Source organism: Cherax quadricarinatus, chromosome 89 (assembly GCF_038502225.1).
Source record: "Cherax quadricarinatus isolate ZL_2023a chromosome 89, ASM3850222v1, whole genome shotgun sequence".
Classification (NCBI taxonomy): Eukaryota; Metazoa; Arthropoda; class Malacostraca; order Decapoda; family Parastacidae; genus Cherax; species Cherax quadricarinatus.
In genome coordinates, this window is record NC_091380.1 from 11,080,899 (window position 1) to 11,095,104 (window position 14,206).

At 41.5% G+C, this 14,206-nt stretch overlaps 1 protein-coding gene across 11 annotated transcripts in view; it reads left to right on the plus strand.

Annotated features, from left to right (window-relative positions):
• Positions 1 to 3,973: 3,973 nt before the first annotated feature.
• LOC128697254 (transmembrane protein 185A) overlaps positions 3,974 to 14,206 on the plus strand; it is a 107,695-nt gene continuing 97,462 nt past the window's right edge. Inside the window, exons 1-3 of one of the 11 annotated variants that reach the window (XM_070104193.1) lie at positions 3,974 to 4,088; positions 9,997 to 10,278; positions 10,805 to 10,981. In XM_070104193.1, the coding sequence (XP_069960294.1) occupies positions 10,241 to 10,278; positions 10,805 to 10,981 (215 nt within the window). In that variant the 5' untranslated portion in view covers positions 3,974 to 4,088; positions 9,997 to 10,240. Of the gene's footprint in view, positions 4,182 to 9,856; positions 10,279 to 10,804; positions 10,982 to 14,206 lie in introns of all 11 variants that reach the window. The other 10 variants (XM_070104188.1, XM_070104190.1, XM_070104191.1 and 7 more) reach the window with 10 other exon arrangements.

Below are 14,206 nucleotides of genomic sequence, written 5' to 3' on the forward strand. Positions count from 1 at the left end.
ATTTCCTGGAATGCAGGAGGGAGAGATACATGATTATATACACCTGGAAAATCCTAGAGGGACTAGTACCAAACTTGCACACGAAAATCACTCACTACGAAAGCAAAAGACTTGGCAGACGATGCAACATCCCCCCAATGAAAAGCAGGGGTGTCACTAGCACGTTAAGAGACCATACAATAAGTGTCAGGGGCCCGAGACTGTTCAACTGCCTCCCAGCATACATAAGGGGGATTACCAACAGACCCCTGGCAGTCTTCAAGCTGGCACTGGACAAGCACCTAAAGTCGGTTCCTGATCAGCCGGGCTGTGGCTCGTACGTTGGATTGCGTGCAGCCAGCAGTAACAGCCTGGTTGATCAGGCTCTGATCCACCAGGAGGCCTGGTCACAGACCGGGCCGCGGGGGCGTTGACCCCCGGAACTCTCTCTAGGTAAACTCCAGGTATTCTCCCAGCCCGGGCCTTTTCCAAGTGGTGGCCCGGCCTTGGCTCCCTCTCTAGGGAGTGTCTGAGACCTAAGTCTCCCATGGGAGGAAGCACAAGCACCTCCTCATCTTTGGGACCAACTGTCCCCAGGCCTAGCCACAAGCTAGGCCTCTCTGGTCTACCATCCCCGCCCCATGGGGACAAATGGAAATGACAGTCTTATGAGCTAAAGGCTCGGGCTCAGGCACCTACCCTACCCTAGAAAGGCTGGGCATGGTATCGATCTTCGACTGAAGAAATACTTCCTAACATTCCTTTGATTCATCTGAGTCTTCAGCTTCCACCTGTGACCCCTTGTTACTGTGTCCCATCTCTGGAACATTCTGCCTCTGTCCACCTTGTCGATCCCTCTCAGTATTTTATGTTGTTATCATGTCTCCCCTGTCCCTCCTGTTCTCCAGTCTCGTCAGGTTAATTTCCCTTAATCTCTCCTCTGCCTCTTTACTCCGGGACTAGTCTCGTTGCAAACCTTTGTACTTCCTCTAATTTCCTGACGTGCTTGGCCAGTGTGGGTTCCAAACTGGTTCTGCGTACTCCAATATGAGCCTGATGTACACGGTGTACAGAGTCCTGATCGACTTCTTACTGAGATGTCGGAATGCTGTTCTTAGGTTTGCTAGTCGCTCGTATGCCGCAACAGTTATTTGGTTGATGTGCACCTCAGGAGATATGTTTAGCATTATACTCACCCCAAGATCCTTTTCCTTGAATGAGGTTTGTAGCCTTTGGCCCCCTAGACTGTATTCTGTATGCGGCCTTCTTTGTCCTTCCCCGATCTTCATGACTTTGAACTGGGTGGGGTTGAACTCCAGGAGTAAGTTTTTTCAGGTATACACAAATACAGTTATATAGATTATCATACATAGCAGCATATGTGTAAAGAACCTGGGATAACCCAAAAAAGTCAGACAGAGTGACTTATTTCCACTGGGGTCCTTTATTTCCATTTGGGCCATTTGCTGGAGCAGGCCTGCAGCCTGTCCAGTTCCAGTAGTCTTGCCTGGTCCTCCTCCGATTGAATTCTCCTCATTAACTTGGCATCGTGTGCAAACAGAGACACTTCTGAGTCTATTCCTTCCATCATGTTATTCACAACATATACCAGAAACAGCACCAGCCCTAGGACTGACCCCTGTGGAACCCCGCTCATCACAGGCACCCTCTCTGAAACCTCGTCACATACCATGATTTGCTGCTGCCTTCTTGTCAGGTATTTTTTTATCCATTACAGTGCCTTCCCTTTTATACCTGCCTGGTCTTTCAGCTTTTGCGCTATCTCTTGTGTGGAACTATGTCAAAATCCTTTTTGCAGTCAAAGAAAATGCAGTCTACCCACCCCTCTTTCTCTTGTCTTACTGCTGTCACCTTGTCTAAGAACTACAGTGGGTTTGTGATGCAGATTTTCCCGTCCCTGAATCCATGCTGGTTGTCATTGCTTAGCTCATTTCTTTCTGTGCTCCATCGCTCTTCTCCTGATAATCTTCTCCATGACTTTACTTACTATGCTTGTCAGTGATACTGGTCTGTAGGTTAGTGGTGCATGTCTGTCTCTTTTTAAAAACTAGGACTACATTTGCTGTCTTCCATAGCTCAAGGAGCTGCAATGTTTCGATAGATGTGTTGATTGTTGTTAGTGGTACACAGAGCTCCTCTGCTCCCTCTGTCAGGACCCACAGAGAGATGTTATCTGGCCCAATCGCCTTTGAGGAATCTAGTTCACTTAGCAGCCTCCTCACCTCTTCCTTGGTTGTATGTATTGTGTCTAGCACTGGGTGGTGTACCCCACCTCTCCGTGTTTCAGGAGTCCTTTCTGTCTCCACTGTCTTCACCTCTCGGTCATTTCTTGTGATCTCGCCTCCTTCTTTCCTCAACCTGATTACCTGGTCCTTGACTGTTTTTCCCTCCTGATGTGACTGCACAACAGCTTTGGGTGAGACCTAGCTTTCTCTGCTATGTCATTTTCGTATTGTTGTTGGGCTTCCCTCCATACCTGTGCATATTCATTTCTATCTCTTCGACTACTCTCATTCTTTTGGGTCCTTTTCCTCCTATACATATTCCATTCACTAGTTTTGGCCTCTCTACACCTCTGGGTGAACGAAGGGCTTGTCCCGGCTTTCTCATTATTCCTGTTACCCTTGGGTACAAACCTCTCCTCTGCTGCCTTGCATATTGTTGTCACACAATCCATCATCTTATTTACTGATTTCCCTGCCAGTTCTCTGTCCCACTGAACCTCATGGAGGAAATTCTTCAAGCCCGTGTAGCCCCTTCTCTTGTAGTTTGGCTTCCTCTACTCTGCCTTTCCTGCTTCCCTCTCAACTAGTAACTCTACTATGTATTTGAAATTCAGAACCACGTGATCACTAGCTGTGAGTGACCTTTTATATGTGATGTCTTCAATATCTGCACTACTTAAGGTGAATACTACGTCCAGTCTTGCTGGTTCGTCTTCTCTCTCTCTGGTAGTGTCCCTAACGTGCTGATGCATGAAGTTTTCCAGTGCCAGCCCTCATGTGACTCCAGATTCTCCTAGTCGATTTCATTGTGGTTGAAGTCACCCAGAACCAGTAGCTTTGCTCTGCCCATATGGGCCCTTCTGGCCACTTCAGCCAGTGTGTCAATCATTGCTCTGTTTCATCATATTCTTGTCTTGGCCTCCTGCTGTTCTGTGGTGGGTCATACATCACTGCAATTACCACCTTGGGTCCACTAGAATTAAGTGTTCCTATTATGTAGTCTCTTGCTTCTCTGTTTCCTCTCTCCAGCTATCTTACTACTTATTACTATCTTACTACTTATTACTATCTTACTACTTATTACTATCTTACTACTTATTACTATCTTACTACTTATTACTATCTTACTACTTATTACTATCTTACTGCTTATTACTATCTTACTACTCCCTGGCTGGCTGGATCACCTCTTAATAATAATAATGATAATAATGATAATGATAATAATAATAATAATAATAATAATAATAATAATAATAATAATAATAATAATAATAATAATAATAATAATAATAATAATAATAATAGTAAACTTTATATTAGTGCTCCCTGGCTGCTGGATCAACCATCAGTGATAATAATAATAATAATAACACTACTAGTACTACTACTAGTACCAGTACTACTAGTACTACTACTAGTACCAGTACTACTAGTACTACTACTAGTACCAGTACTACTAGTACTACTACTAGTACCAGTACTACTAGTACTACTACTAGTACCAGTACTACTAGTAAACTTTATATTAGTGCTCCCTGGCTGCTGGATCAACCATCAGTGATAATAATAATAATAACACTACTAGTACTACTACTAGTACCAGTACTACTAGTACTACTACTAGTACCAGTACTACTAGTACTACTACTAGTACCAGTACTACTAGTACTACTACTAGTAGTACTAGTAGTAAACTTTATATTAGTGCTCCCTGGCTGCTGGATCAACTAATACTAATAATAATACTACTACTAGTACTACTAGTACCAGTACTACTAGTACTAGTAGTACTAGTAAACTTTATATTAGTGCTCCCTGGCTGCTGGATCAGCTGGGTTTTGTTTGTGTTTTGCTCTTAAGGTCAGACTCTCGTGTTGTTTGACTTAATTTCGACTTTATTGTTCTACCTGAGGTCAAGTATTATGTAATATACACTTTATGTGGTCCTAATATGTGAGTGTTGCTAAGACCAGTGTCACAAATAAGGGAAATTAGGTGTAGGTTGGGTAAATTAGGCGTTAATTGGTGACGCTGCTCGTTATGTGCTTCCCTGGTGAAAGGCTTCTGATCCGAGGAAGTGGAGGTGGTTTAATTCATCTAGGGAGGTGATTTGATGCCTGTGAGAGGCTCTTGATCCAAGGAACTGCGTTAATTAGGTGTTCCTACGTAGGTGCTTCCGTAGCTGGTGTCTCCTGATCCGAGGAAGTGGATCTGTTACCCTTTCTAGGGAGGTGTCTAGAAACCAACGAAGAGCTCTTGATCCAAGGAATCGGATTTACCCTTCAATGTGTTAATTAGGTGACTTTATAGGTGCTTCCCCTCAAGGTTAGGGCTCCTGATCCGAGGAAGTGGAGCTGCTTTACACCTAACACTGACCTCTATGCCTGTAATGACTCTTGATCCAAGGAACAGGATTGACCCTCCCAGGATTGATCCCGGGTCTTTCCATTGTAACCTGGAGGCTTATTTTAATTATGGGGAAGCTCTAAACCCGTAGGGGTAACAGCGTTTACAGGAATGGGAGGTAATTAGGTTTGATCCAAGGAGAATGTGGTTCCTTGGATCAAGAGCCCTCAGGCATAAAGGCATAGATCCCTTACACCTGTCACTGTTCACCTAGCAGTAAGTAGGTACCTGGGTGTTAGTCACCTTACACCTGCTGTCACTGTTCACCTGGCAGTAAGTAGGTACCTGGGTGTTAGTCACCTTACACCTGCTGTCACTGTTCACCTAGCAGTAAGTAGGTACCTGGGTGTTAGTTACCTTACACCTGCTGTCACTGTTCACCTAGCAGTAAGTAGGTACCTGGGTGTTAGTCACCTTACACCTGCTGTCACTGTTCACCCAGCAGTAAGTAGGTACCTGGGTGTTAGTTACCTTACACCTGCTGTCACTGTTCACCTAGCAGTAAGTAGGTACCTGGGTGTTAGTTACCTTACACCTGCTGTCACTGTTCACCTAGCAGTAAGTAGGTACCTGGGTGTTAGTTACCTTACACCTGCTGTCACTGTTCACCTAGCAGTAAGTAGGTACCTGGGTGTTAGTTACCTTACACCTGCTGTCACTGTTCACCTAGCAGTAAGTAGGTACCTAGGTGTTAGTTACCTTACACCTACTGCCACTGTTCACCTAGCAGTAAGTAGGTACCTGGGTGTTAGTTACCTTACACCTGCTGTCACTGTTCACCTAGCAGTAAGTAGGTACCTGGGTGTTAGTTACCTTACACCTGCTGTCACTGTTCACCTAGCAGTAAGTAGGTACCTGGGTGTTAGTTACCTTACACCTGCTGTCACTGTTCACCTAGCAGTAAGTAGGTACCTAGGTGTTAGTTACCTTACACCTACTGTCACTGTTCACCTAGCAGTAAGTAGGTACCTGGGTGTTAGTTACCTTACACCTGCTGTCACTGTTCACCTAGCAGTAAGTAGGTACCTGGGTGTTAGTTACCTTACACCTGCTGTCACTGTTCACCTAGCAGTAAGTAGGTACCTGGGTGTTAGTTACCTTACACCTGCTGTCACTGTTCACCTAGCAGTAAGTAGGTACCTGGGTGTTAGTTACCTTACACCTGCTGTCACTGTTCACCTTGCAGTAAGTAGGTACCTGGGTGTTAGTTACCTTACACCTGCTGTCACTCTTCACCTAGGAGTAAGTAGGTACCTGGGTGTTAGTTACCTTACACCTGCTGTCACTGTTCACCTAGCAGCAAGTAGGTACCTGGGTGTTAGTTACCTTACACCTGCTGTCACTGTTCACCCAGCAGTAAGTAGGTACCTGGGTGTTAGTTACCTTACACCTGCTGTCACTGTTCACCTAGCAGTAAGTGGGTACCTGGGTGTTATTTACCTTACACCTGCTGTCACTGTTCACCCAGCAGTAAGTAGGTACCTGGGTGTTAGTTACCTTACACCTGCTGTCACTGTTCACCTAGCAGTAAGTAGGTACCTGGGTGTTAGTTACCTTACACCTGCTGTCACTGTTCACCTAGCAGTAAGTAGGTACCTGGGTGTTAGTTACCTTACACCTGCTGTCACTGTTCACCCAACAGTAAGTAGGTACCTGGGTGTTAGTTACCTTACACCTGCTGTCACTGTTCACCTAGCAGTAAGTAGGTACCTGGGTGTTAGTTACCTTTCACCTGCTGTCACTGTTCACCCAGCAGTAAGTAGGTACCTGGGTGTTAGTTACCTTACACCTGCTGTCACTGTTCACCTAGCAGTAAGTAGGTACCTGGGTGTTAGTTACCTTACACCTGCTGTCACTGTTCACCTAGCAGTAAGTAGGTACCTGGGTGTTAGTTTCCTTACACCTGCTGTCACTGTTCACCTAGCAGTAAGTAGGTACCTGGGTGTTAGTTACCTTACACCTGCTGTCACTGTTCACCTAGCAGTAAGTAGGTACCTAGGTGTTAGTTACCTTACACCTACTGTCACTGTTCACCTAGCAGTAAGTAGGTACCTGGGTGTTAGTTACCTTACACCTGCTGTCACTGTTCACCTAGCAGTAAGTAGGTACCTGGGTGTTAGTCACCTTACACCTGCTGTCACTGTTCACCTAGCAGTAAGTAGGTACCTGGGTGTTAGTTACCTTACACCTGCTGTCACTGTTCACCTAGCAGTAAGTAGGTACCTGGGTGTTAGTTACCTTACACCTGCTGTCACTGTTCACCTAGCAGTAAATAGGTACCTAGGTGTTAGTTACCTTACACCTGCTGTCACTCTTCACCTAGCAGTATGTAGGTACATAGGTGTTAGTCACCTTACACCTGCTGTCACTGTTCACCTAGCAGTAAGCAGGTACCTGGGTGTTAGTTACCTTACACCTACTGTCACTGTTCACCTAGCAGTAAGTAGGTACCTGGGTGTTAGTTACCGTACACCTACTGTCACTGTTCACCTAGCAGTAAATAGGTACCTGGGTGTTAGTTACTGATGAACATTATGGGGTCTTTTCAAGTCGTGAAACCATCATCAGTAAGTTTATTTAGGTACAGCTACACTAATTTTTCACAGTGGTTGTTTTGCATGTTCTGATATCACTTGTTTTCTTGTATTGCATAATAACATAGTGTAAATTTCCCACCAGGACAGCCCAGAAAAGTCAGTGATATATTTCCCAATATTGGGGATCCTTGACTTATTACCATTTGGGTACTTGACTTATTTCCATTGGGGGCCTTGAGAGAGAGAGAGAGAGAGACGTATGCACAAACTGATCACGTGGGTGGTCTATAGGTGTAAATGGGGGGGTGGGGTAATGAAGGTAGGTCTCCCTAAAGCAGTGGAGAGGCCTACACATGAAGGGGAATTTTCCTTCACGAAGCGGAGGTGAATTTTCCTTCACAAAGCGGATGAGAATTTTCCTTCGTGAAGCGGAGGATTATTTTTCTTCACAAGGTGGAGGAGAATTTTCCTTCACGAAGCGGAGGAGAATTTTCTGTGTGGGAACCAACCCAAATGAAATTTTTTGCACACTTGGCTGCATTAAACACAGGCTGGAGTCACATACTAATAATTTTGGCACTTAATTACAATTAGCATTTTAATGAAAGTACAGGTACTCCTCACTTAACAACCGAGTTAGGTTCTTAAGTATAGGTTGGTAAGTGAATTGGCCATTAAGCTTGGAGCTGACCCTTTCTGATATTTCAAGCTTACTCTTCTGGTAGTAGGTTTATGTCAGTCATCTTTACATATTGTTTTAGGGTCACATTTGTACCATTTATAACGTTTTTAGTGTATTAAAAATAGAACTAGGCATTAAAAGGCAAGAAAGATTGTAAAATATACAGTACAGCCTCTCCACGTTTAGCAACAACTCAGACTTACAATGGGCGCTCTGGCCAGTATGCATACCTAAATAATGTATATTAGAGCTGATTTCCTAAATTCTGTTTATTACAATATACAGTACACTGCTGTATAAACATTTAAAAATGTTATAAATGATACAAAGGTGGCGTTAAAACAATATCAAAGATGGTCGACACAAACCATTATAGTATGCTCCTCACTTAGTGATGAATTCGTTTACCGATGTGGTCTTAGGAACGGAACTCCGTTGTTAAGTAAGGAGAGGCTGTACACTGGTTGGAGAGTAGGCCATAACTCAGAGTGGTTGTTAACCCTTAAACTGTCCAAACATAGATCTATGTTTTTTCAGCATTTGAAAGTTTGTAAAAAAAGCGTATATCTTCTTTTTTTTTTTTTACATTTGAAAACGTGTAAAAAACTTTCATCTACCTTTTTTTTTTGTTATACAGTGGACCCCTGCATAACGATTACCTCCGAATGTGACCAATTATGTAAGTGTATTTATGTAAGTGCGTTTGTACGTGTATGTTTGGGGGTCTGAAATGGACTAATCTACTTCACAATATTCCTTATGGGAACAAATTCGGTCAGTACTGGCACCTGAACATACTTCTGGAGTGAAAAAATATCGTTAACCGGGGGTCCACTGTATATGAAAATATGTAAAAAACGTAGATCTACTTTTGGAGCACTACGCATGTGAATGAAGATCTGTTTGGACAGTTTAAGGGTTAAATAGTTGGGTCGTTAAATGAGGAGTATCTGTACGCTACGTAAATCTGTGTTACGAGGGACCTGTCCATGGTGTGATTTTTTGCAAATGCGATTAACAGTCCATGCAAAATCGAATAGCAGTTATTATGAAGGCTTTTTCAGGTGGTATTCAATTTCTGATGCTCTGTTTTAATTGTATTTACAAAAGCTGTAATTGCCATGGTAGTTACGTTCACGAAAAAGCAGTGCATGACAAATCCGTGTTAAAGGAACTGAAGAATTTATAGGAAAAATAGGGTTACGTTCCTGGGGCCCTCAAAAAAGCCAAACAATTATTTTGTAAGTCTAGAAATCTTACAAAACTAAAAATGATAATGTAAATTTGTGTTCATAGTTATTATGTATTATGTTTTTTCTATTGCTATAAATGCAACAGAAATAACATTTCTTACCTCAAATTGGGGTTGCTGCTGTTTGTGAAGGGAGTGGAGAGGCATACTGTGTCCCTACTGGGCTGAGGTGGTTAATAATAATAATAATCATAATATTTTATTTCAACATTATACGTACATGTTTTACAAAGGAATATAATAGTTGGGTGTACATGCCAAAAGCCCCTTTATATGCAAAGCATTTTGGGCAAACTTAAAACTAACTTATTTAAATTAATGTCTCATATGAACTTACAGAAAATTCATATACACCTACCAGCCGACTTACGACCTGCTCGACTTACGACCACTCGACTTACGACTGTGTTTTTTATGCCAAATTTCTGGGAAATAAACAACTATTTGTGTTGTACACAGTGTTTATCCTAAACCTTACAGTATAAAATACAGTACTAACAGCATAAAAAGTAAAGTAAAACATGAAATACCAAAATAAAACAATAAAATAAATTCATTACAAAAATGTCTTGTTGATATTCAGTAGTAAAGTTCGACTTACAACCATTTCGACTTACGACCATTTCGACTTACGACCGGTTTCTCAGAACCGAACTCGGTCGTAAGTCGGATGGTAGGTGTACATGTACATATGTGTATGTATAGAATTTTTACTCCATGGAAGTTTTCTAATCTTGTGAACTTACTTTAGTTAATAAGAATGTTTGTTTTGTTGTGTGATCATTAAGTGAATTGCTGAGTTTATCAGTGAGAGAGACAGTGAGAAAATTTTCTGCCTTAAAGAGAGTTGATATAGAACCTTACAAATTAAACTTAAGTACCACATTTTAGGAAAACATTCTTAGAACACTTCAAAAGAAAGCATTCATTTATGCAAGTGGTATTAGCTCAGGTGAGAGAGCACAGTTATCATGAATGAACTTGCTGTGGTAGTCCCTTTGTAAAGACCAAGTGTGTCGCAGATACAACGACATTATTGACGCCACAGGAAAATGGAATTCCCGAAAAAATGAGAGACGATGTTATAAACACTCTGAGACCGGGAAGTGATGGGAAAATGATGCGCAAGTGAGAAATGAATCTACAATCAATGTTTCGTGACTTTAATCCTGGGTAAGTTGTGAAACACAAACCTTTGTCCATTTTATGTTTGTCATTAAAATTGGGGAATTTGGATGTGCTTCTAGTATGGTATAGATTGGCCTTTTATAAGACATTTTTACTTATGTGACCATTGCTGTAACTTTTAGTTTTCCTAAAGAATTTTTGAAAATTCAAACGGCCATTATTCCTACTTAAGAATGACTGGCAACCATCTTCTCTCAAGTCTAGAACTACACTGCTTCACATCTCTCTTCCTAACTTTCTAATTCATCATAGTAAGTCCCCAACTTTTGAACATATTGGGGTCCTCCTGAATTGTATATAATATTCATAATACAGGAAGTCTTCAACTTATGATCACATTGGGGACCTTATTATACACAACACAGAAGGCTCCCAGTGTGTTCATAAGTTGAAGATTTCCTGCTATGAACACAATTCAGGAGGTCCCCAGTGTGTTCATACTAGTAGTAGATAGCAATACCTCCTGCTAGTTGACCACTATCTGAAGATGTGACAATTCTGAGCCTTGCAGGAAGTTCATCGTGTGGGTGTGCCTGGCCACCTTCACTGCACTGCTGGCGCTGCGTCTGGACGATGAACTGGACTGGAGTTACTGGCTGGTGTTCTCACCTATATGGGTGTGGAAGGCGCTGGTGGTGGTGGGGGCGCTCATCGGTAATATTGTGTGGTGGAAGAATCCTCACTACAGGTAATAGTAATAGTAATGATAATGATTATAATACACAAATAACCCACACATAAGAAAAATAAATTTACAATGACTTTTCAGTCCGACTTGGAGCATTAATTAGTGACTAATGGTCAAAGCTGGTCTAAAATGTTGTCATTAGTTTCTCCTATATATGGGTTATTTTTGTACTGTTTCAATAATAATAATAATAATAATAATAATAATAATAATAATAATAATAATAATAATGGCAATTATGATGATGATAATGATAATTATAATGGATTACGGAAAATATTTTATGTAATAAGTGACTGCGTGTAACTTTTTTGGGTTATCCTGGTAGGTAATTTACACATATGTAATAAGATCACAGTAAACAGGTGATATCACAATACTATACAAAATAACCACTGTGAAAAAAAAATGGTGAATTTCCAAGTGTTTTCGTGATGTGAGAAATCATGGAAGCGTTTGGAAATTCACCACTTTTTCACAGTGGTTATTTTGCATGTATTACTATGTATGATAATTGTACTTATGTGTGGCTGAGTATGAATTAGATAATACATTAACAAAACGTCAATCAACTGCTCCTGGAGAGGATGGTATAACCTGTGATATTTTCAGAACTTTAAGGCACGTACATGATAATCCTTTGTTGGCACTGTATAATACATGTACCAGATACATTAGCTCTGCCTAAGGAAACTTATGCTGGTGGTCAGGCACCTTCTTCGATTCTGGTGTACTTCCTGATTGACCCCTGTAGGTTTAGTGCTTTTCTTGAATGTAATGATGATTTCATTTGAGAATATCTGGGCTACTGTAGGGCCCCACTTATTCTGCAGGTAAGGTTCTGGGGTACTGTAGGGCCCCGCTTATTCAACAGCTTAGGTAACAGGCTACTCTAGGGCTGCGCTTATTCAACAGGTAAGGTTCTGGGCTACTGTAGGACCCTGCTTATTCAGCAGGTTGGGTTCTGGGCTACTTTAGGGCTTGGTTATTCAACTGGCTAGGTTCTGGGCTACTGTAGGGCCCCCCATATTCAACAGGTTATGTTCCGGGCTACTGTAGGGCCCCACTTATTCAGCAAGTTAGGTTCCGGGCTACTGTAGGGGCCCCGCTTATACAACAGGGTAGGTTCTGGGCTACTGTAGGGCCCCACTCATACAGCAGGTTAAGTTCCGAGCTACTGTAGGGCCCTGTTTATACAGTAGGTTAGGTTCTGAGCTGTTGTAGGGCCCTGCTTATACAACAGGATAAAAAGATTAAAAAAAAAAGATTAAAGATCTTATTTCTTTGCTAAGGCTACAATGTGTAATTACAATTTTGATTTGTTAACCCTTGAACTGTCCAAACGTAGATCTATGTTTTCAGGTGTAGTGCTCTGACTTTGATTTTCTCCATAAGAAAGCATGTAAAAAAACGTGGATCTACGTTCAGAGCGCTACGCCAGTGAACGTAGATCTACGTTTGGACAGTTTAAGGGTTAAGTACAGTGGAGTTAGTTCTAAATTCGAAAAGTTTGAAAAGCAAAGCAATATTTCCCATAAGAAATAATGGAAATACAATTAATCCGTTCCAGAAACCCAAAAGTATTCACAAAAAAATACATTTTATAGAGATTAATTATAGCTTTACATACACACAACAAATATAGTGTTCAATTATGTATTAATAAATTTAAATAAACATATAAAATAACATTTTTACTTACCTCTACTGAAGATTGGTGATGGTATCTGGTAGATAAGGAGGAGGAGAGAGGGAGTTGGGGTTAGTGTTTGGAAGGGGAATCTCCCTCCATAAGGACTTTAGGTAGCAAAGGATAGAAGCGATGGTCGACTTGTTTTTCCCATACATCCTGGCAAGCTCAACAAGTTTCAGACCACTCACATACTTCTGTATTATTTCCTTCTTCACATCTATGGTGTTTCTCACTTTCTTTACCACAGGGGTACCACTAGCAAGTTTCTTTGGGCCCATGGTAGCATATTTCACAGTCCCACAAGCACTAAACACAGTGAATTAACCGTAAAATGTTTGAATGAGAGTGCAGGTTAGTGTTCACTAAAGCATCAGACTGGCTCATGGCGCCTGCATTGGGACGCAGACAGAGCAGGCTGGCAGACAGGTCCGGTACCCAGTGGTTCGAAAATAGGGGCGAATTCGATAATAGGGACAAAGTTGGTTCGAAAAAAGTGATAAATTTTCGAAGAGTTCGATAAGTTATACGTTCGAAATTTGAGATTCCACTGTACAAAGAAAGATACTAACATGCTGAGGCATTTTGGACAGACTTATCCTAGTACATAATAACTACTTAAGTCTTGAGTAGATAATAATGGTTAACTTTTTAATAAATCTTGATTTTATCTTAATACTAATGTGAGGTAGTCAAGGTTGAGGTTTATGAGAATACAGTGGACCCCCGCATAACGATTACCTCCGAATGCGACCAATTATGTAAGTGTATTTATGTAAGTGCGTTTGTACGTGTATGTTTGGGGGTCTGAAATGGACTAATCTACTTCACAATATTCCTTATGGGAATAAATTCGGTCAGTACTGGCACCTGAACATACTTCTGGAGTGAAAAAATATCGTTAACCGGGGGTCCACTGTATTCTTAAGTTGTACATAATAAAAACAATATTACAATTAATGGTTCAAGCAGTAATATTTTAAGGATCGGCAGATGTTTTAATAGACTTGAGGTCATATAATATAATACAGTGGACCCCCGGTTATCGGCCAGTTGTTACCAACCAGCTCGGTTATTGGCCAGTTGTTACCAACCAGCTCGGTTATTGGCCAGTTGTTACCAACCAGCTCGGTTATTGGCCAGTTGTTACCAACCAGCTCGGTTATCGGCCAGTTGTTACCAACCAGCTCGGTTATTGGCCGGTTTTTCAGCACCCTGTTATCGGCCGTTAATTCGATTATCAGCCGTTTGGGATGCATCCATCCTTGTGCATCAGTTTGGCTTTGTCTCTTGGTGGCTGAGGAAGCTTCTGCTCATACATCCAAACATTTCACTTGTTTTCCATTGTTTTTAGTTTTTTTTTTTTTTTTGCAGTGCAACTGTGAAATAAGTACCCATGGCTCAAATTCCATGGTGAGAAACACCATGGAATTTAAGCGTGTAGTGATAGAAAAGTTTGAGAGTGGTATGAGGGTGATGGAACTTGCCAGGATGTACAGCAAGAATAAATCAACAATTACATCCATCCTGGCAAA